Source organism: Zootermopsis nevadensis, unplaced genomic scaffold, assembly GCF_977971745.1.
Source record: "Zootermopsis nevadensis isolate Lab colony 2312 unplaced genomic scaffold, Znev_1.0 Znev_ptg000003l, whole genome shotgun sequence".
Classification (NCBI taxonomy): domain Eukaryota; kingdom Metazoa; phylum Arthropoda; class Insecta; order Blattodea; family Termopsidae; genus Zootermopsis; species Zootermopsis nevadensis.
Genome location: NW_028259135.1, coordinates 11,275,114 through 11,297,725, shown reverse-complemented (window position 1 = coordinate 11,297,725; position 22,612 = coordinate 11,275,114). Strand labels below are relative to the sequence as shown.

General features: G+C 39.6%; 1 protein-coding gene across 6 annotated transcripts in view; it reads right to left on the bottom strand.

Moving 5' to 3' along the window:
- LOC110838284 (lachesin-like) overlaps positions 1-22,612 on the bottom strand; it is a 310,561-nt gene that overhangs the window by 97,211 nt on the left and 190,738 nt on the right. For all 6 annotated transcript variants that reach the window (XR_002546044.2, XR_015533562.1, XM_087342517.1 and 3 more), the window contains one exon: positions 316-422. Coding sequence is in view for 4 of the 6 variants with exons in the window: in XM_087342517.1 (XP_087198643.1) it covers positions 316-422 (107 nt within the window). In the remaining 2 variants the exon portion in view is untranslated. The remainder of the gene's footprint in view (positions 1-315; positions 423-22,612) is intronic.

Here is a 22,612-nt window from a genome sequence, read left to right as displayed (position 1 = left end):
ATAAATTTGTCATTTCGTGTACTCTGGTTTTGTACACTTAATGATTTACGTGTCTCAAAAAATAACAGCATAGAGCCCCGTTTCTCTTCAATTCTGAATTTTACATCAGAATAAGAAATGACTCAAGATATATTGTGCACCGATTGCCTCGTCGCGATGTTGACCATGATCAAATAACCCAAAGTTTCCAACTACATTCGAAGCAACTGATTCTCCGGTCGTTACATTTTGGGGTAAAGTTGTAGAAAGAAGAATTCCTCGCTTGTTCTAGGGTCAAAGGCTGACAGGGAGTCAGCAGTGTCATGAGGCACTGACCTTATAGCTGCCGAGGTTCTCCACAACGCAGGGGAGCGACGCATCGCGACCAAGGGCAACCGTCACGTTTGGGATCGGTTCAATGAAGCGAGGTCCATCTGTCAGGGCTGAAACACACAAGAGAAGCAGAGTTATACAGACCGAACGTCTACAGAACCCTCAGAACCACCAAGACACGCGAGTTACACCGACAGTAGAACACAGAAAAGTCACACAATCTGTCAGAAACACGTAAAGATGTAACCTGAACTGTCAGTAATACACAAACATGTTGTCCGTTCTGTCAGAAACACAAATATGTGGGCTTAACTGTCAGCAGAACACTTAAAATTTGTTTTAAATTACCAGTAACACGTGTTTATGCCAGGTTCTACACGGAGATGGCTGAACTGTCAGTAAAACATACAAGAGCTACCTCAACCGTTAAGAACATACAGATATGTGAGATAAACAGTTAGTAACACAAATGACATGACGACAGAAACACACGAACATTTAATCCAACTGTAAGCAACACAAAAATAAAATTTTTATATCTGCACAACAACGTACACGAGCCGACGAGATCAGAATACACAAATGCCATCATTAATAACTGACATACAGAATTTGTAACAAAATTGTAAATCTGTTCGGTTTTGCTACGCCCATTGACAGTACATAAAGCTAATGCATTAGTTAGGTTGAGATCCAAGCTGGAGCTGAACGGAGCCAGCATCTGACAGGCAGTTGTGGGGTCACGCATTACAATAAACTCTCGTCCTATTTTATTTATCGGAAAACCCGAGGTCCGCTCGGGTTACACTAACTTCAGTTTTCCACCTGCAGTTTACACACAAACTAGAAGTTACCAGCGAATCCAATCCTAGGAATTGTACTCTAGACTCTGGGAAATGTTGATGGCAGTCGGTAAGGAAGAGTGGTGAGGGGTGAGGGGCGAAGGTTCGGGGTCAGAGGGCTGGGCCACTTCACCACCCGGTGATTTATACCACCCTCACTCCTCCCCAACACTCAGGGTGTCTGCCGTAAATCAGTAGGACGTAATGTCGCCCATAAGGGCACGAAGAAGCGCGGAATTTCTTTTCTTTACTGCTACAGACGTTCTGTTTCGGGGCTAGAGTGGCCGATTATTTAACACTCCCCGGCCTGGAACAGACGCGCCATGCTTCGCCCCTAAATGGATGCTGTGCAAGCCACCTTCTTCGCACGAGCACTTCAAGCGTGGCCTCACAGGCTGGTAGTGAACCTCGCAAGCGTTCTGAACACAGCGGATCTTTAGGATTTCCACTAATGAACTCATTAAAGCGCACTGATAAATGCATGCACCACCTGTTTTGAGTCAGTAAATCTTCATTTTATATTTATGTGTTCTTATTCTCAGTGTAAACATCGATTATTATCTTAAACAGCGTTAACCAGGTGATCTTTGTACTTGAAAAGTATTGCGTTTTCTTTGCGGTAAGGACCGAATTCGTAAATACTACTTAGACGAATTTCAGCTTTAAAGTGTAACAATTATAATCCAGTTTTATTTATGTAGCATACCGCCAAGGAATTTTGAAAGCAATTTAAACGTTGTAGAGATATTTATTTTAACAATCTTTACAATGGATATTGAAAGTAATAAATTCCTTCGCAATGTTGTTATATTCATTACAAAACAACATGGCGTTAAAACTTTTCTAAGTGACTGAGTATTTTTTGTTGAGTACGTTACGCTATGTTTCATACAGTAGAACATAAATAACAAATGCTTAGTAGTAACAAGTAAAGATGTAGAAATAGTTTTTTCCAAAACGTAGAAAAGTTTGAAGATTTCTGTCTTCTGGGTTGTTGCGCTGTGTAGTCTGGTCGATGTTAACCAACGTTTCGGAGGTCATACTGCCTCCGTCATCAGGGCGATTCATCGCTACACAGCGCAACAACCCAGAAGACAGAAATCTTGATACTCACCGGTGTGAAAACCTCAAATCTTACGTAGAAAGGTTTATTACAATTCAAGGTCACTGCAACCTAAAATATTTTTAATAATTAATACAATATAAGAAGGAGGCAGTAATATTTTTCTTTTTTAAAAGGGATGGTTTCAAACACATTTCTGCAAATGTCACTGCTCGGAATTTTCGATTGTGCCAACTTTGCCAAACATAAATTAGACCGGAATAACAACGAAAGGGTTTAAAACTCTGGTAACCAATGATGTAGATAATAGTTTCGGAGGTACATAGGTGACGTTTGGGGAAAGTGGGGAAACATTCAACTGGTAGCCAATTTATGTAACTAAACCGTTGAAGTTTATCAAGCAAGAGGAATCAATGTGTGCGAGTTCATGTCATCTCGAACCTGCCAACGAGCAGTCTCTGGGCTGGGAGACAAAGTGCTTCAATTTTATTGTAAGAGGGCGACTCCTTCATCCCTCGCCTTGCGATCTCCCTTCAAACTGTTCCACTTTATGGGCGAGGCTGCGCGCAATACAGTCCTCGAATTGTGATGGGTAAGAGGGTAGATAAAAAGGAGGGAGGCGGTGAAACGTCAGGTGCAGTAATCGATATCTCTCGAATCGAAACCCGAATCAGTCCAGTGGTGTAAATTCACCGTTAAACGTGTGCAGATCGTGAAAACGAGTGCGAGTAGAGAACCAACCAGAATTACAGCAAATTATTTTTACTTGTGTACTCTTAAATATTAATCATACAGCAAAGATATTAATTAAATTTCGTATAGACGTCTTTATAAGGAGAGTTATCAGGGAATATTGTTAATAAAGTTGTGTTCCAGCTTCCAAATTTGAGGCTAACTCAAATTATGTCCTTTTCCACCTTTCCATATGATGATATAATCAAAACAGTTGTTTCAGAACGTGATTTTATTGACTTATAATTTGGACGGCGGTCAAAGTTGAAGAGAACAATTTCACAAATTAGAGCCGGGGGGGGGGGGGCTTTTTTGAGAGTGAGTGTCTAGTGATCGTCAAGCTGCGATTAGACACAGGAGATCACTCGATACAAGGCTGGACCTGGGGCTGCCGTCAGCTGAGGCGACTGACATGCTTGTCAGGGCGGCGTCTTGCCATCCAGGACGACGAGTCGCCCTGATCATAGAGGGAAAAATACACCTCTAAAACCGTTCAGCTTATCATACGCGAGTACACGGCGCAATGCTGTCATCATAAAAAAATTGCCAAAATTCCTTGGCAGATCAAGCAGCTAGTGATTATAACTAGCAGAAGTAGTTAGTAAAGTATCACAAAAAGAGACAGAAACAACTTAGATCCACATTTCCTGGGGCAGGGCTATAATGGCCAGTTTTGTGCAGTCCACATCCCCAAACCCGCTGTCTATAAATTCATTTTAATATTATCCTCCGATTTACAACAAGGTATCCCAAGTGATCTATTTCCTCCACCTCTTCTGACTAAAGTGTTACATGTTCGAAAGCCCTAATGAGAGTTAACAGCGACGTGTTCCTCTAACCCCCAATTTCCCGTTAGGCCATGAACTTGCAAACCGCTGATTTCCAGGAACGTAAACCCCGCGCTTAAAAGGGACTGGTGTATAATGTCATGGTTTGCACATACGTTGTATTCGAAAGGTTTTTGTATGCAATGTAAACATAGTAGAAGGAAACCAATTTATGACGAGTTGAACTCTGCAACTGTGCGCAAAATCGCAAGGAATTAATTTCAAACACACGCGAACTCTTGTTTCAAAACAGGAATACACCTCTGCACTTTTTTGTGTTATGTCGTTCTCAGAGTATAAATGATCAGAATTCCCATCACCATGGAAACTGGCGCAGTGCGCAGCGTCCATAGTTAATACAACGTCTGGTAGAATGGCTGTACCATTCATTTACCACAATTCCATACTGCATATACACCAGCAGAATATTCAAATTACAGGAGTCATGAAATTTAATTCAAACAAAACAACGACATTACACAGGCCTACGTGCGGTGCAAATACACAGCAGAGACCCCTACGGACAATTCTTGATACAGCCGAGTTTCTCCGATGAAAGTAGCCCGGACATAAAACAACAGAGCGAACAAAAATCAGTGTTTCAATGTCGGAAATATATGTGAGACTTCAGGTTTTCGTGACATCTCCTGGGTTGTGATGCCATGTGGACGCGAGGTAACGAAAATGTAAATACGAACACTTATCAGTCCTAAAGATGGACACAGAATGTTTTTCCGAAAACTTAGTGTCTACCTACGAATCCACATGGAGTCAAAACCCAGAAAAATAACACAGCCATTGAAAATATTCGGTAGTCACTGTTACTGTGTTAAGGTACAATTTGGCTGCACGCGACAGAGACAAGCGACCGAGTTACGAGACCGAGACTGGTCGCTTCCTGTCTGCTCTCTGTACAATCGTATGAAGTACAATTACGAGCGCGAGACAAAGACAGGCGTCAGAGACAAAGCACAGGAGACCGCTCTCGGACCAGTAGTGTCTCGCGACGGGCTCAGGCAGCACGTCAGTACGTAACCAAACTGCTTATGATTCAATCTGAAATAACTCCTGAAATTATCTTCTTCTAATGATAAATGATTCTTTATTAACAGACAGAAAGATCCTTCTTCACGTCTGGTTTTGAATATTGAACTCATAGGTTTTCTTTGTTTCTTTCGCAACAAATAACACAGCAACACATCATCTTCTTCTTCTTCTTCGAGTAACCTTTTTAGAAGCATTTTTGTACTCATTTTTCACAGAATATGTGCACGTATGTCTCAACAAAACAAAGTAAACAAACACTTTGCCGCATGTCTCGGTCGTCACCTCAAAAGTGTGTGGCGACAAGTTGCGATGTGTCCGTCTCCCTTCTCTGTCGCCTGCCTCTGTCGCTTGTCTCTGTCGCGTGCAGCCAAATTGTACCTTTAGGAACATCGCAACCACTCACCGATTCTTAAGACAGATAGTACATACAGTAACCACTGGGGTTTAAAGGGTCACAGAATGTGTGTGACACTTTTTACACACCCAGTAGACCCCGTTCAAGCTTATTGGGGAGGAGGGGCTGATTCAGAACTCACAAGCACCCACGCTACCCTTGCCTATGCACACGTACGGTGTCCGTAAGACACTTTGATTGCTTCTACAACTTTACTGCAAATCTTATAGAAGGGGTGGATTTGTGTTCCTTTGGATAAGTTGTGTCCATATACTGTGGTCAGAGGATATCTTTCCGGTACTGACAGTCTACGTGGGAAAAGAACAAAAAACAAATAAATATTTAAAAGAAATTTCAGTCTATTTTAAAAGTGGTGTTGGCAGCACTGATAAATATTCCGGATATAATCACTTTTAAACTCCCCCAATTTGTATCCACTTGGTTTTTAACTGTCTTCTGAGATTTTAACTTCTCACAGCGCTGTGTATGTCTTATGACGCAGGCAGTAAGCACGTCTGAAACGTCGGTCAATTTCTACCAGACTGCAGGGTGCAACATTCTAAAGGGCAGCCATCTTCATATACGCCGCCATGAAATCTGAAATCTTACCAAGCCGGCGAATATGATACTGTAGCAATTGATAATAACATTAAAAATATTGTAAGGCTTTGTCTTACACGACACCATATAACCTCTGAAGCTAATGTACAACATTTAACAAAACAAACAAACGCCTCTTTGGAAAAGCGTAAAAATAAATGAACAAAATCTATTATTTCCCTTCTGCACGCCCGAATAGGTTGAAATCATGGTAGCCCCCAAAGCATTATGGGAAAAATAGCGCTGAAGCAGAGAGGCTTGCAGACAATAAGGGGAAGTCCATTTATATGAAATATTGGATTTATTTCCATGTCCTGATGTAGCCTTCACATCGGAGACAGTTGGTTATAAATGGACTAATTCGAAGCATTTCTGCTACGATAAGACAAATGCCACACTCGCCGCGCAAGCTGTTTTATGTTAGAAGCAATTTATATCAGCGCAACTTTCTACCTGTCGCGGACGGGCAATTGGGGCGGTTGTCCAGGTCGATAACTCCAGAAACTGTATTTAGCTAACACCGCCAGTCTCTTGTTTTGCAGTCAAATTTTATATCAGAGTGATCCAACTTCGGGCCGTGGGCCGCATCCGGCCCGCGAAATCGTTTATTGTCACTAGTAACTGTAAGATCACTTGCTTTCTCTGCTTCGAGAGAGATCTCACACGAAACCACGACACTTATCTCGTCTGCTGCTTTGCGTACAAGTGCTCCTGACTCTATTGGCCTTAAGATTCTATGTTTTCGAGGTAAAGACTGACAGATACAAGCTGTTGCAAGACGAAATTTAAAATGGTATGTAACTCTCCAAGTAATTTGTAATTTAAATAAAATTTACTACATTTGAGCATAAATAACAGATTCTGTTAAGGATAAGGCGAGTGTGAAAGATTGGGTATATGGCTGTGGCCTATTTAACGACGCTTTTCAGCAGCTGAGACCACATAGTGCCGAATGATAAAATTATTAATGAACAGTGAATGGGAGAAGATATGGAAGGAAGCGGTCATGTCTTAATTTAAGGTACTATCCGGAATTTTTCCCTGGATTGATCAAGAAAAACCACGAAGTACGTCAGTCGAAACAGTCGATATGCGGGTACTTGCTTGAACCCGACAGAAATCTGTATGCGTGTTACATGACCTACCCATCACATCCACCTTGATCTGACCAACCTAATACATTTCAATATACACTAAAAAAATTGAAGCGTTCTAAATATGACAAAAATAGACTACGCTGTATTAAGAAAGGTACAGGAAGTTTCACGTTAAAAGGACGGGACCTGGAAGTTTCAGTGATTTGTATACAGATCTGCCTCGTTACCACTACACGGACCTGCGCTGTACCCGCTTTTGAAGGGCCCATCTCGTGAGCCCTCAACAGTAAGCACTCTCTTGATGTTCTCGTCAACGGTGGCTGTATCTCCCACAGCCATTTCCCTGTTCCTCGCGGATGATGTACGGTAGAACCGTACGCAATTCTTCCACAAAAAAAGAGAAGATATATTTATCGGCGCTGAGTATGACGGAAATGGCGCGGGCTCCACGGCCCATATCGTATCTCCTTGTTTCGATGGATGCAACCCCCATCGCACTTGGGGCTCCATTTGATTTGATGTCGTTTCAAGCTTCATACCGCGACTTCACCGAGTGAAATCCCTTCAGCATGGGTGGACTCCGAGCTGCATGGAACACTGCATACTTTCAATAAAGGATGGACAAGCTCTCTGCTTCGATTTGATTTCTTCAGATCTTTTCGGTCCTTATAAGCAAATCAGTCCACGATTCCTTCAACACTTTCCAATTTATCATGCAAAATACTTCCTATCACTGAACGCTTGGAAAAAGGGCGGAAGTTTTAACCCCAGGTTGCGATGTTTGAATGACTGGCTTTCGCACACGAGTGTGGATCAATGTACTCATGTCGGCACGACAGGCCTCAGTGAAATGCAAAGTGCCCAATCCACTTGTTTTGTCCGCTGTCAGCCACAGACACCAACACTCGTTGTTAATCAATCTCTCAAGACAACCTGTCTCAGATATGACAGAGCGCTACGTAGAGGTCATTCATTTCATAATAAAATTCTGCTCCCCTGTACACAGTATAAGGACACTGCCATTAACAAATGTGTCGGCCAATAAGAGGGGAGTATCATGAAGTACACATCAAGTTAAAATCTGCATGGAAAGCAATATATTTATTAAAACCGACATAAGTAACTGGCTAACATCACAGAACACAGCACGTAATAACCGCTCATTCTAAATGATATTTCAAAAGCGGTGCCGATAAAGCACCTCCTGTTTCATGCCACTCTGACTAGGACACGCGTCTGAGAAATATTTACCTGTAAAGACGTCAATAAATATTTGGCCAAAACACTTATTAGCCTGGCTAATAAGAATAATAAGTCGGAAATCGCTAATTGTCTGAGGTATATTTAATATTCACGGCGCTTCGGGAGTTGGCTGTACTAACATTTTCGGATGATGTTTTTCATTATACCTCGATATTTGCAGACTTTTATAAAGATAGTAAGAACATTACTATAGAGAAGTAAGATTTCTATCTTAGTAATATATCATGACACAAAGATTTTAATATAGTTGTAAGCATTAATTCAGAACTGCCAAGTTTATACAAAAAATTTATCTTGTCGCATGTATACATATTTCACCTCGGTTTATAATAACGTTTTGCGTGTCATTAAATTTTTTTTAAAATATTTAAAGTTACTAGTTCTGCTACAGAGAATTCAATCGTACAGTGTTTTAAAAGACATTATTAACAATAGCTCTCAGCTGCCTGCATGTATACTGTAATAAAATGAAATCGCGTTTCATTCAGCAGACAGTGAACAACATGCATGCTCCATTATAGAAATGTGACGTCATTATGATCCAAGATACAGTTCGTAAAAGTTTAAAGCCACGTTTTGCCCCACCTTCCCCACAGAAAAGCTTTCAACTTCCCTTCATACAGTCCATAACGAATATCTTCTTAAACTCAACCAGACCCTAGTACCGATCGCGTGTGTCTTTTTTTCCCCCTTTCTTATCACCTCTCTGCCTGAAAATGGCGTCACGTAGTGTTGTTCGGATGCCTACTTTCCAGGGACAGAGTCTGTACTGCTCAATGGAGCCCGGCGGACGAATAAAATCCTGTACCCTCGCGTTGTAAAAGGGGGACTGGATATAATCTTGTGCAACATTTCTCCCCCAAACAGCGTCAGAGTAAGCGGATGCAATAGTTCACAATTCCGCGGAAGAAATGTGCACAATTTTGGACTCAAGACCTGCCCCCAGTATTAACTTCGATTTATTATTTTCTGGGATAAATCCAACGAGATAAACACAGTGATGGAAGTTCTTGGTACAATAAAGGAAGGGTGGATTTTCCGAAGAAAACTGTTGGAATATCATGGCTGGGAGATATTTTCTGGTGCGAAGCTACTTTAGTGCATACGCCTTACCCGAAGTTACCGGGAGAGTGGCGCAAACACACTCTCTCCTCTTAGATGACTACCACCGTCTTAGAAAAACAGAACCGCAATACAAAATGTTACCAAAATGTGGAAAGCGAGTAGTGGAAATACGACATTAAATAGTATTAATATCTTCAAATACGAACAACGAGCAAACATTAATGACAGATTTCCCATTTATCTGTTCTCAACCGGACGTTAAAACCCAAGCTCGTTTCTGCAAAGACATATTTTTATATGAACATAAATAATTCTGTTTTACGTTAATTTATCGAATCGTTAATATCGATTTAGACTTGTTTAAATGCTTCGAGGGTGCAGACTGGATTCGTGGGGCTTATTGTGGGGTGTGGGAGACCTGTCGTAAACACAGTAATGAACGCATACAATGAAAGCAATAATCCTCACTGGTTTAATATCCACCAGCTTTTGAAGGAAGATCACACACCATGCAGTTTGTTAGTTCAGTTTCCGTTTTAGAAGAGGAGTGTATTTTAAATACGCTCACTCGCATAATAAATGGAATCTGCCAGCAGATAGAAATATTTTGTTTTGTGACCTGTCACAAATGTGTGGTTTTAGTAACTGTATTCCACTACTTACACACAAAGTTGCTATACCAACTGTGTGACATTTTTCCAACCAGGAACCAGTATTTCAGTTAAATTCTGAACAAATTAAATATTCTGTCACCTAGGTGACAGGCGTGTTAAAAGGGGAAAAAAAACAGACTAAAACAGGCACAAGTGCTGAATGTGACATCTGTCTAGAAGAGAGATGCAGAAGTGAGAAAACTTCCACATTGCAATTATTGGTGCACAAAGTCTATTTCCATGATTCTTTAAATATAGTTTGTTGCATTTCACACGTATTTTTATTTGTGACGTCAAAATTGTGTACATCTGTAATTGTGAAACTTATCATTTAGTGTTTACATGATTGCCAAGTTTTGCCTAGTCACTGTCACTTTTCTTGACAAAGCAATAGTCAAGAGAAATTATGCGTTACTGTTCCTCCTAATTGCAGAAGTGCCCGACTCCATCACTCGAAAAAAAAATCGACCATTTCAAAATACTATGAATTTTACAATAATATAAAGATGAAGGCAGTATGTTCCTCCGAAACGCATCTAACATGCATGGCCCGTCCATCTGAAACATTTTGATTTCACCACCCTAATAATATTTGGTGTAGACAGAGCACTATCTACTCATTATCAGTTTATTTCGACCCCCTACCACTTCTTCATCTTAGGTACAAACATTCTTCTCGGCGTCCCGTTCTCAGAACCCTTAATTTACATTCTTCCCCTAATGAGACAGACCAAGTTTGACTACGAAAACAGGTAAAATTATAATTTTGCATATTCTAATTTTCGCGTTTCTTGATAAAAGATTCTGGACGGCACTGTAGCAAGCATTCCAGGAACTGGATCTGCTAACATGCAGTGAGCTGCTAAGATCAATGCAGAGGCCAGATCACGGTCCTTTGTAGCCGCCGTGATGCTCCATACGGTAGGGCCTTCAGAATGAGTTTCGCTGGTTACTAAGCCGATTAGAGACACTGAACGGGGGCTATGGTACGGTTAATGTGCCGAGCAGAGTATGTTACGGATACTTAGGGAATGGCTCTACGCCTCCCACACGGATGAGAGACCGTTAATTACTTGCAGGGCAACCTGTGACACTTGTACCCCTCTCGGACGTTGAGATGATATTTCTCAAAAGAGATCTCAGGTGCCCAGGAAAACGAAGTCTGAATTATCGCTATGATTATAGTACCATTTCATTTTTGGTGTTCAAATTGTACATTTCTAAGATGCGTACATGTAACGTAACGAGCACAAATAATGAAATTTCTCATCACGTGATATCCCACGCGTTCGCTTGGTCGCCATCCCTAGATCGGTCCGGGTATCACTGTCTTCTGGAATTTTGCGCCGTGTTGTCCAGTAGAAATTGACCAACGTTTCAGAGGCGCTTACTGCCTCCGTCATCAGACCAATGAGTGCCTCAGTAAGAGCATCTGAAACGTCGGTCAATTTCTACCAAACTCCAAAGCTAAACAAATCAGAACACAGATTTCTTTTGTACTTGACTCTGTGAGAACCTGAAATCTCAACTGCAAGTTATGTGTTTCCCCTTGACGAGAGAGCTAACCTCATCCTCATTAAATTAATTTTATCAACATCAATCTATTAACGCAACTTGAGAAATGCTTATTACTGTTAAAAAAAACTAAACCAGTTAAATGTTAGTTTCTTGTGCATTGCGGGCAAGCGGTACGTGAAGATATCCTTTTCCCAGCATGCAGCACTGTGTAACGCATTGCAGCAAGCCTATACAACGCCTGCAGCCAGCAGCTTGCTGTAATGCCTGGAGATATAACAGAAATATTAAGAGGTTTTAAAAATTCAGGAGGCTGGATTTTCAAGGTGTAAAGAACATTTAAAGAGTGCTTATTTTATACTTAATAATCTGCATCTCTTTTTCTGCTTGAACCCATAACAGCGGTGAAAGTGTAATTTAAAATCCTGCGCATTTAGAAACTAACAAGTAGGGAAATGTATTCATAACGTAACAGTTCTGCATCGCTCGCTCTGCTGTTCCTTTCAGATTTTCAAATCATAAATTTTAATTTTGCCAACTTATAAATATTGTAAAACGGTTCCCGCAAAATAAAAGAAAACACAGCATAAAAATTCCTTTCTCGGTAATGTAAGACTTACGAAAGATGGGAATTGTACATAAAATGTGTGGATCACTTTTATCTGCAGCTTAATACAATTATAATAAAATTAAACCTGATATCTGTTAAACATCAGTCATATATTCATCGTTACAGCATACAACTATATATCGCGTATCGGTTCGTTGTCTTTGGTAAAATTCTTACATAAACCCCGCGCGTATCAGTGCCATTTAAAACCAGGAAACATGGATGGGTTCCTGAACGTCTGTTCAACCAGCCGCAAATTGAGCGTATAATGCGTTGGAATTCGGTGACCAGGCAAACACTCGTGCACTGACAGAGTCAGCGGCTTGCGTTGCTGACATGTGGGATCGTGTTGCCACTTAGCCCCTGAAAGCCTCACTCTATCCCGAGTGGAGTGCAAACAATTTTGTTTAAGGCATTAAAGTTACGGAAGCAGACTTTTTCAGAATGTTCCTAAAAAGAGGCAAAGGTTTTATAGAACAAAAAAAAAAGACCGAGGAACCTGAATGTTATTTATAACCCCTTCAAGAGTATCACCCCCTCCCTTATGGAAGCAATTTTCGTCCCTGTAAGATACTTATACCAAAGTGGCAACCTTTTCAATCAAAGACTCGGGCAGGGAACGAGTACATGTGTAAAAGATAAGATTATAATGGCAGGGAACTTATCTTAAGGTGAGATATCAGGTTCTCAAGTTATCGTCTACTACAAATGACTTTGGACTATCGAACCAAGTAGTATTACATAAGCTTACCGACGTTTCAGGGGTGTCTGTTGCCTCCATCATCAGGATCATTCACTCTGAAGATGGCTACAATAATCTTAGCCGAAACGTTAACTTTCAACATTCAACTCAGCTCATCCTTGAAAACCAAATGTGTATTGTGAACTCCGGCCGAGAAAACTTAAGGAGGGAAAAAGAGTTTCCAGTTGTTCACTAGTTTAAGGGCGCCCTCAGCCCTCACAGGATATAGTCCTATGTCATCGAACCACTCGATTGTGAGTAGCAAATCATGAAAGAAATTTTGATAACGTAGAAGAGGGGAGAGGTGTCCCAGAAAAGCGATTTTCAAGAATGTCCGTACGTAACTCAAGTTTACTCGTTTTCCGTATTACGAAGGAATTTTAACCGCTACAACGTAAAGTTCTGTTTTCGGGCCAAAAGCATTTTCTTACTCATCGCTCACTGTTATAACACATGGAGTTGATAGGGCATCATCATAAAACAATAAAGAATTAATACTACTTTCTTCAAGCATTTATATCATGCAACAGCCGTTAATCCTTTAGAACACTAATGAGTTGCCGAAGATAAATATGTTTTTAGACACCTTGCCGCAAGATCCCTCTTTTCGAGCGGGACAAATTGGTTACTTGGGGGCGCTAGGAATGTGCCCGGGATACGCGATAAATTTCCAGGCCGGCTGCACCTTGGATCCGCCCCTATCCTCCCCTCCCACTTGATTACCGCTCGTAAGTGATTTACCTCTGATTACCGCAGAAGAAATGTCTTCAAAACATTCCAAGAAACTATCGGCGGATTTCTCTTCACGTTCCACACGCACGGGGTTTAATATTACACTGATCTAGAACGGTTAACAGCTGAGAGTGATACGCTGGAGTGTCTGCAGGTTGAAAGATGGTTCGTTTATTTGCAAACTTCAAATAACAATTTACCTACTGAGTCCCTTGTTTAAAGTCGAATGAGATGGGTACTGCAAAGTGTGAAGACGGCACACCCATCGGATACTGATGACCAACCAGATAAAGAAATATTATGCTTGTCATACAACCTCAGAGTTATTATGACGCGTCCTGTACTATATTAATTTTCATAATATTCATGAGCACACAGTTTTCCGTTGCGTCTCTACTTCTTTCCGAATGTAATTACTCTCACGTTTAAATTTCTCATAAAAAAATAATTTTGCCTTCTTTTACCTTAACTGGTAACATGTGGAATGGTAATACTAAAAAAATACATGAACCAACAGGACTTGGGGTCGTGGATTTGATTCATCTGGTACTGGATAAACACAGTAACAATCCATCCGGTAACTTAAAAGAAGGGGGGGATTTCCTGACCTGTTGAGCGACTATCAGCGTTTCAAAATATCTCTACGTTGAGCTAATAGTTAGTTGATAGCCAGATTATTCTGTAGCGAAAGTCCTGTCTCTCTGTAACTCCACATGCCTAATATCCAGAATTACGATAACTTTAAATAAAATTTGTTACTTTTTACCTCCACGATAACCTCTATGGTGATGTACAGAAGGGAGAAATTCAAACGTAATTTATATTGACTTTAGCCCTCACCGAGCACCAGAGAGTTGTCGAACGAATTTAATTTCCGTGTTAACGGATCTAAAATAATACCAACATTTTCATACGAAACTCACTTTGAACTTCATAATTTTTCTCAAAGACGGTTCTTTGGACACACAGATTCGTTAACTTCGCATAATATGGACATCATGAAGATTTTAATTTTGTATTTGCAACCCCCATTTTAGGGTAGGCGTATATTTCGCGAAATATATTTCTGCGTAATGTGATTATTCTTGGAAGAAAAAAAAAGATTTTGTCTGCAATAAAAGAACACCAGCCCAAACATGCTTGCAAATGCCTCAAAGAACGCATCTGAAGTAATATTTGTACCCCACACAGGAGTACATCTACCTTATGTTGCGCTCAATACATGCATTAGTTTAATCTTCTATATCAATTCTGCGCACGAAAGGACACCGGATCGAGAGTACGCTGTTATTACGAACTGCAGAGCTGTATTTACGTCGTGACTCACCATAAGAGATCATTTGTCCCATATAATTTTACTTCGAACGTCTCAGCGGATAGGCTACATCCCATCTCGGCCATTTCTTCCATTCAGGTCCTCTTCCACGTGACCTGCTTCAAGTCCAATGTCCTGATGACGTATTTTACCGATGAACGGATACCTTGTCCCATAGCAGAAACCTCGCCCGTAGGTCGCAACTTTCATCAAGGTAATGCACCAGTCGACGTCAAATTTTGTTAATACCTGATTTTAAGACCCGAAACACGCCAATAAAGGCTTCAAAAATTCTTTACAAACTTGAACAATTGAACTTCCTGGTTCACACAGGTCAAATGGTAACTATATTGATAGTTCATTGAGAAATAAAAGTTTAAAATGGGATAAGCGTATAACTCGGAAAGGAAAACAAGAAATTCTTATATAATTTTTATACAGAAACCTCACTTAAAATAATTCGCCCGTGAGGTTAGACTATTATTTTTCTAAGTAGGATTTGAGGTTTCCACGGCGGTGAGTCTGAAGATGTCCGGCGTTTCGCAAGTCCTTGCTGCCTCCATCATCAGGGCGATTTTTCCACTAAAAACTGCTCGTCAAGAATTACGAGAAAACATAAAGCAGCATATAAAAATTAAAATCAATTGTCAAGTTTATAATAATTATATATAACATGCCTCCTTGACCATGACCATGGCAATGGTTATAATATTAACCTATAAAGTCAAAAATCCCTACACCATGGCAAACTTTGCAACGCAAAAATTATTACACAAGGCCCAAAATTCCTTAACAACAGCAAGAAGACCAAGCAACGTTGCTTTCAAGTTCCAAAGACCTTCATACCAGAGGCATCGCTTCCTCAGTTTACAACGGCGTATTTTTAATGCGATCCTGCGTGCCTGGTCTATCCTCAGACCTGCTACCTAGGCATAGCTCCGACCTCATACCAGTAGCGACCCTGTCCGTACTCCCTCAAGTCCCAAGGCGACGTGGGAAGCAGCAAACTTGAATGATCAGCGAAATACCCACGCATATCAGATCACAACTTTTATCGGCCGGATACATTGGCATATCCTCTGCAGTAAAGCAAAATTTGACCTCTGTGTTATTTTCTGAGAAATTTGTAAAACTCCCAGAAATTGCCTCTTCAGTGGGCATCGAACTTTTTAACATGTAGGCCTAAACTAAGGACGAAATCAAAACAAACTGAGAGAGAACGAAAGAAGTACAAAACCCTGGAAAAGGAATGGTAAAAATTGGAATATGAGAAACACAATAATATAAATTAAAATGAATATAAGTATGAAGGAGTCATTAAAATGATACTGGAAAATAAGAAACTAATATACACAGAACAATAAAGAAACAAACAAACAAACAAAAGTGATGAGAAAATGAAGGTATAAAGAAGAAAACTTGTAAGCAAAATAATTTATTAAGAAACAGAGAAGGATAAAATATAAATGCACGACGTTTATTAAGAGAAAGTAACCAAAAGGAGATTTGCAAGCAGGTAAATTGTTTCGAAATGTGGGAGTTGCTGAGATGTTCGTGAACAAGTGAAGGTAAGCGTAGTTCGAATTTATGAACCACACACATCTCAAACAGCGTTTGGATAAAGAAGACAGAACTGCAGAGACATGGGACTATTGGTTTAGCATTGGATTTCCATCATGACCGGAATTCCTTCCTTTCTCAGCCCAAACTTTTATCAAATTATCACGTCAACGCCAACATTCACAAGTACTCAGTAGGCCACGAAACTTACGCACAGAAATACTTCGTAACTGTCCAAGTGTCTGTTGATTCACTCATCCACACAACAGCATTTAATGACTCTCGGCATGCCACTGTTCTGATGACAAATGCCAATTCGGAGTACAATGTGCAATGCACAATACCGGAACATGTTTATATTCCAACAGCCGTATTAACGTGATATTTCAACATTTCCTTAAAATGACCCTCGATGATGTCATGAGGACAGTTAGCTGCAGTAATAACTGTGCAGTCAATTAGTTGATGAGTTGGATCTATGCTACGTCATACGACGAGGTTACCAGTCTCACTGCTGCATTTGTTTAAACACTATCATCAAATAATTGGTACAGTAACAAAAAAAATAATAGACACGTATTTTTATAGTCCAAATTAATTTTTTTTGTAGTTTTATAGGTAATGAAACCCAGAATATTTTCCTGCCACAAAAGCGATGAAGCAAAGTAAAATCATTTTAATTCTGAGTGAAGAAAATAAAAGTCCTACAGAATTATAAATGTAATAATAGGTCGTAAACATAGTCACCAACAACCTACATAGGGGTTACAGATCAAAATAACGTAACTTCTGAATAAAATTTATTATTTTCAGCATTCAAAGCGATAAACGAAATATCCACTGGGGCACTGAATTCGGAACAGCCCTCTCAACTCAGCTGACTTACTAAATGACACCACGAGGTACTGAGTGATTACATTATTTGGAAAGTCTTTCTCTTTCATTCTACTTTCTGTACATACGATAGGATACGAAGTGGGTCTGACTTCCATTACCGGAATTGAAGAGGGAGCCACTCAACTCCCCGCGCTGTCTTGCGGCAGAAAAATAAAGCTTTAATTTGAAGCACCAATTGGATCCGTATATCAGTAATTTTTTTACCACAGCAAAGAAAAGCGATGGAATAACAAGAATCAGGCGAAGACCCCCCCACGGGGGGAGGGGGTTCCATTTGAGGGGAGAATGACCGTGAGTGATTGCGGATCTACCACCCCCATCCCCATCCCCTCATAATTTCTTGGTCCGTCCGTTTCGCCTCACTTCAATCTACTTTCTTCGGCGAATGCTCAGATTTGTTATTTATTATCTTTGGTTCAGGTGCAAAACAGCGATGAAGGATTATTAATGGACATAGGACACTCTTCGCGGACATTGCCTGCATTCAGCTACACTTCAGAAAGAAAACAATGCTGCTAGTTGATGCGATGGCCTCCAACAGTTAGACGAAATTTTGTGCACAACTGAATGCGTTAATTGAAGCTACGGGAGCTCTAAGAATCTATTTAGAATATCAGAAAAAATGTCAGGCAGTAATAAATAATAGAAACAGTAAAGTACAAGAAAAATGCAAAGGAATACTAATTGTGTCATTAATAAACACTGAGTCTACAGCGGTCATTTAGCGGGTGGTGGGATAGGAACGTGGTCAAAGAGATTATTTATGCGAGAAATTAAAAAAAAAGACGCCTTCGTGTGTTTAAAGGTCAATCCTGAGATCTGCGCTGATAGATTAAGAAAAATCACAGAAGTCTTCGCGATAGCCTGTATTAACAAAGCTGCCAGCCAAATGAACGAAGTTTCTATCACACATTTACTTATTTTTTTATTTATTATTAACTGCAGATGTTTATACCCGGTGGCAGTAGTGCTACAATAAGACACAACAAAAAATAAGACAAAAAAAATAAGACACAACAGAACAATAAGACACAACAAAACAATAAAACACAAAAAACCATAAGACACAACAGAACAATAAGACACAACAGAACATAAGACACAACAGAACAATAAGACACAACAGACCAATAAGACACAACAAAACAATAAGACACAAAAAACCATAAGACACAACAGAACAATAAGACAACAAAAAATAAGACACAACAAAAAAATAATACACAAAAAACCATAAGACACAACAGAACAATAAGACACAACAGAACATAAGACACAACAGAACAATAAGACACAACAGAACATAAGAGACAACAATACAATAACACACAAAAAACCATAAGACACAACAGAATAATAAGCCACAACAAAAAAATAGGACATAACAGAACAATAAGACACAAAAAACCATAAGACACAACAAAACAATAAGACACAAAAAACCATAAGACACAACAGAACAATAAGACACAACAAAACAATAAGACACAAAAAACCATAAGACACAACAAAACAATAAGACACAAAAAACCATAAGACACAAAAAACCATAAGACACAACAGAACAATAAGACACAACAGAACATAAGACACAACAGAACAATAAGACACAACAGAACAATAAGACACAACAGAACAATAACACACAACAATACAATAACACACAAAAAACCATAAGACACAACAGAATAATAAGCCACAACAAAAAAATAGGACATAACAGAACAATAAGACACAAAAAACCATAAGACACAACAAAACAATAAGACACAAAAAACCATAACACACAACAAAACAATAAGACACAACAGAACAATAAGACACAACAAAATAACACACCACACTCAAAATAAAACAACTCATAAGATTACAAAACATAGAAACAGTATAGCCTCCAGGTGTAACTAATTATTTTCATTTCTTATCATGCCTTCGGATTTTCTCAACAAAATTTGGTACACATTTCTGCTTAATGGCCCGCTCATACCATCCGTCTTGATTTCATCACCATTATATTTGGCGAAGAGAGAGAATTATAAAAGAAATATTTATTAAGTTCTGTTACTTCCCTAATCTTGTGCAAGAAACAGAGATTCGTTCTGAAATTCAACATCGGCTACATTTATACGAACTTCATAAGTGAAATGGAATTAGCTACTTATGAACTCGACATCTTAACTTAAGAACCAACTCCGTCTTATCCATTTCTTTATACAGCGTCGGAAAAGCTGTGAGATGTTAGCAATTACGTAATTGCTCTGGATGGCTACTAATTCAGTCAGCAGAGGGATCTACAGTCCATTCCACTGTTCGGATGGGGCGGATTCCCTTTGTCAGCAACCACAACCTCTGGAGACCTCGCCCCCACCGTTCCGTTCACCTTCCATTTCCGATCCAAGATGCGCCTTGGAAAGACATTAACAATCCTTAAAGTGAATGTGCTGAAGTGTAAAGAGGTCCCAAAGTGTCAGTAGCTAGAGTTCTTAGTCACTTAAGCAACATCGTCTGCCAAACTCTTCCTTATCAGAAATAATCATTAAATGAATTTAATAATATTGTGAGTGGAACATTATTATATAAACTGCTACACAGACGTAAAGACGTCTGTTAACTGGGACATTGCATCAGCATCAGAGAATAATATTAAAATAGTGTAGACTCCACTAAAGTGATTAAGGATACGGTTGTTATCTGCATTTTGTAAAGACGCTAATGAACGTTTGGGTTCCATAAAAGATTAGAAATTTATTAAATGAGCGAATATCAGCTTCTCAAAAGCGACTCTGTTCCATGGAGTTTGCTAATTACAAGACAGTTCTTCGTTATCGCTAGTTTAATGCATTATATTCTGGTATGAGAATGGAGGTGGTGCAGAAGTGATTTCGTATCACTTCATGAAATGACAGGTATTAAAATTGATCACTTGAGTTGTCACTGTTGTGTTCAAACTTGTTCAGCAATTTCGAACAAGCAACAACCGGTGTATCTTCACAAGCTACGTTCTGACACGCCATTGAGTGTCGTGCATGTACGATGCGTATCTCTGCCCTAAAGGATTTGCACGAAGGTTCGAGAGCTGGAGAGACGTCTTTGAGTTTCATCGACTCAACATTCTCGCAGAGGCAAAATGGAAGGGCGCCTGGAATTATGAAGTGAATAAACCAACTACCAGTTACGAAACTGGGCTGTGTGCCTTGTAGAAAATACTTAATTTTCGTTCGTTTACTTGTAGCCAAGTGCCAGTGTCCTGTGACTCGGTGTTGACAATGGTGACGACAGAACCCTCGAGCCAGCTGCATCACTCCGATAGAACAAGCAATTTGTATGTTTCATACTAAATTTTGATTCACATATGACCTGCCAAGTGACTCGTTTTGTAACTCTTCCGGTTTTAACGTACTATGGAAACTGTATGTAAATACATTTAGGTAATAACTTTCAGTAATCTCTCTTAAAACACTAGCAAACGTCGACATTGTTTCATGGTGTGTGTAGCGGTTAAAACGTGTGTTGGATATAATTCAATAAAGATTAAATATAGACGTAGCAACAAGCAGCGATAAAAACACATTTCAACGACGTTTATGCATCATGACAATATTTCAGACACCATGTCATGTCAGTCTCCTGGATTTTACCACGCTGTGGACTTGTAGATACAGACGTTTCGGAGAAACAGACGACCTCCATCTTCAAAGCTAGAAATGAACTCTTAACCTTTCGTAATTTTCTTTTCTTCCTACCATTATTTATTATCTCTTGGGTACAATTACTGTCTTCATCACTCTGTTCTGGAACACTCTCACGTCACGTTATTCCATAAGGGCAAAAGACAGAATTTCATACCAATACAGAAAACGGGATAAATTTCTAGTCTTGTTTTTTCATGTCTATGTATTTGGATACGAGAATTTAAAAAAAAACTGGGCGAAGTGTGTTGGAGAAACTGCCCCTCCCCGAGTTTAAATATTGCCGTCTGGTTTGCTACAAGAATGATATGTCTCCTGCTGCCAATTAAACAAACTTTCGGAACGGAATGTAGGTACAGAAGACTTAACGCCCTCTCACTCCCACTGAATAGTTTCAATTCCGCCATCGCCCGCAAATCCAACGCCTGTCAGTCAACCTAATAAACCGACCGCCGGACCTGGTCATTCTAAAAGCATCGGCCGTGCTTTATCGCCCATTGTACAGAGCAGCGTAGCACCGCTATAACGTTCCACACTTTACCGATCTCCCGTTTATAACGATTATATTTTGGAACACGCAACAATGTGTTTGTGCGTCATAAACTTCCACAAAACTCCATGAGATTTAATTAATCCAGCATGTGACATGCTAAATACCAGAAATACAACAAATTTCACGTACATATTTCATAATATTGTATATAGCTGACCGCTGGTAAAGCACATATTTCCGTTATTTAAACCTAGTTTTCAGACTCTGATCTCAACAAATCATAAATCTTAAGAGACACTGTAATTAACAAATAACGAACATCAATTCCCTTGAATAACTTGATCCAAAATAAAATATTAAGTCGGGAAAAATGTCTGTTTTCCACGTGTCACATTGACATAAAACAACGATTAGGGTTTATATTTTTAATCTCGTTTCTACCATGAAATCTGAGGTGCTCAAAGTTGTAAACGTGTGATTGTAATCTTTTGGGTTGTTACACTACCACGGTTTGAAACGAACCAAGAAATCAGCGATATGTTAAGCCACAAGACATAATTAAAACTTTTTACCTCGACAAAACAGCAAATGGACATTCGGGTACACAATCCAAGGTTTCAAGAAACGTTTAAAGTTAATTATGAGCAACTGACAGTTTCTCATCAAGATACAGAAGATCGTAAATTATTAATTATTGCATTTTCGTGTCAGAGACCAATCATGTTCGTGTTGTAGTTGACCTAATTAACGGTCTATTCTGAACTGCAAATTCCTTAGGAAAGATTAAGCAAGTATATTGGCGTACAAAGGAGAATAAAAGCATCCCGAAGAGGTACACACAAACACCATTACAAACTAGAAAGGTGGTTGATATAGGAATAAAATGGCTAAAGTTTAGGTGTATGTTAATTTTTTGTTTACCTTAATACAGGACTGAATCATTATATGGAAAGAGCGAACAGGTCCTTTGAAAATGTGATACAGAGTCAATTCGGTCGAGACGCTAATTAATCAAGAAGTTTAGGAGCTGACAGAATGCGTGTGTCTTAATCCGCTTTACCTGCGATCGGCTGATTTTTATGAAAGTTTAAACAGAACATTGTAATGTGCTGACGTTCTGGACCGTTCTATGAGTTAACGACGAGTGACGTCGAATATCGCATT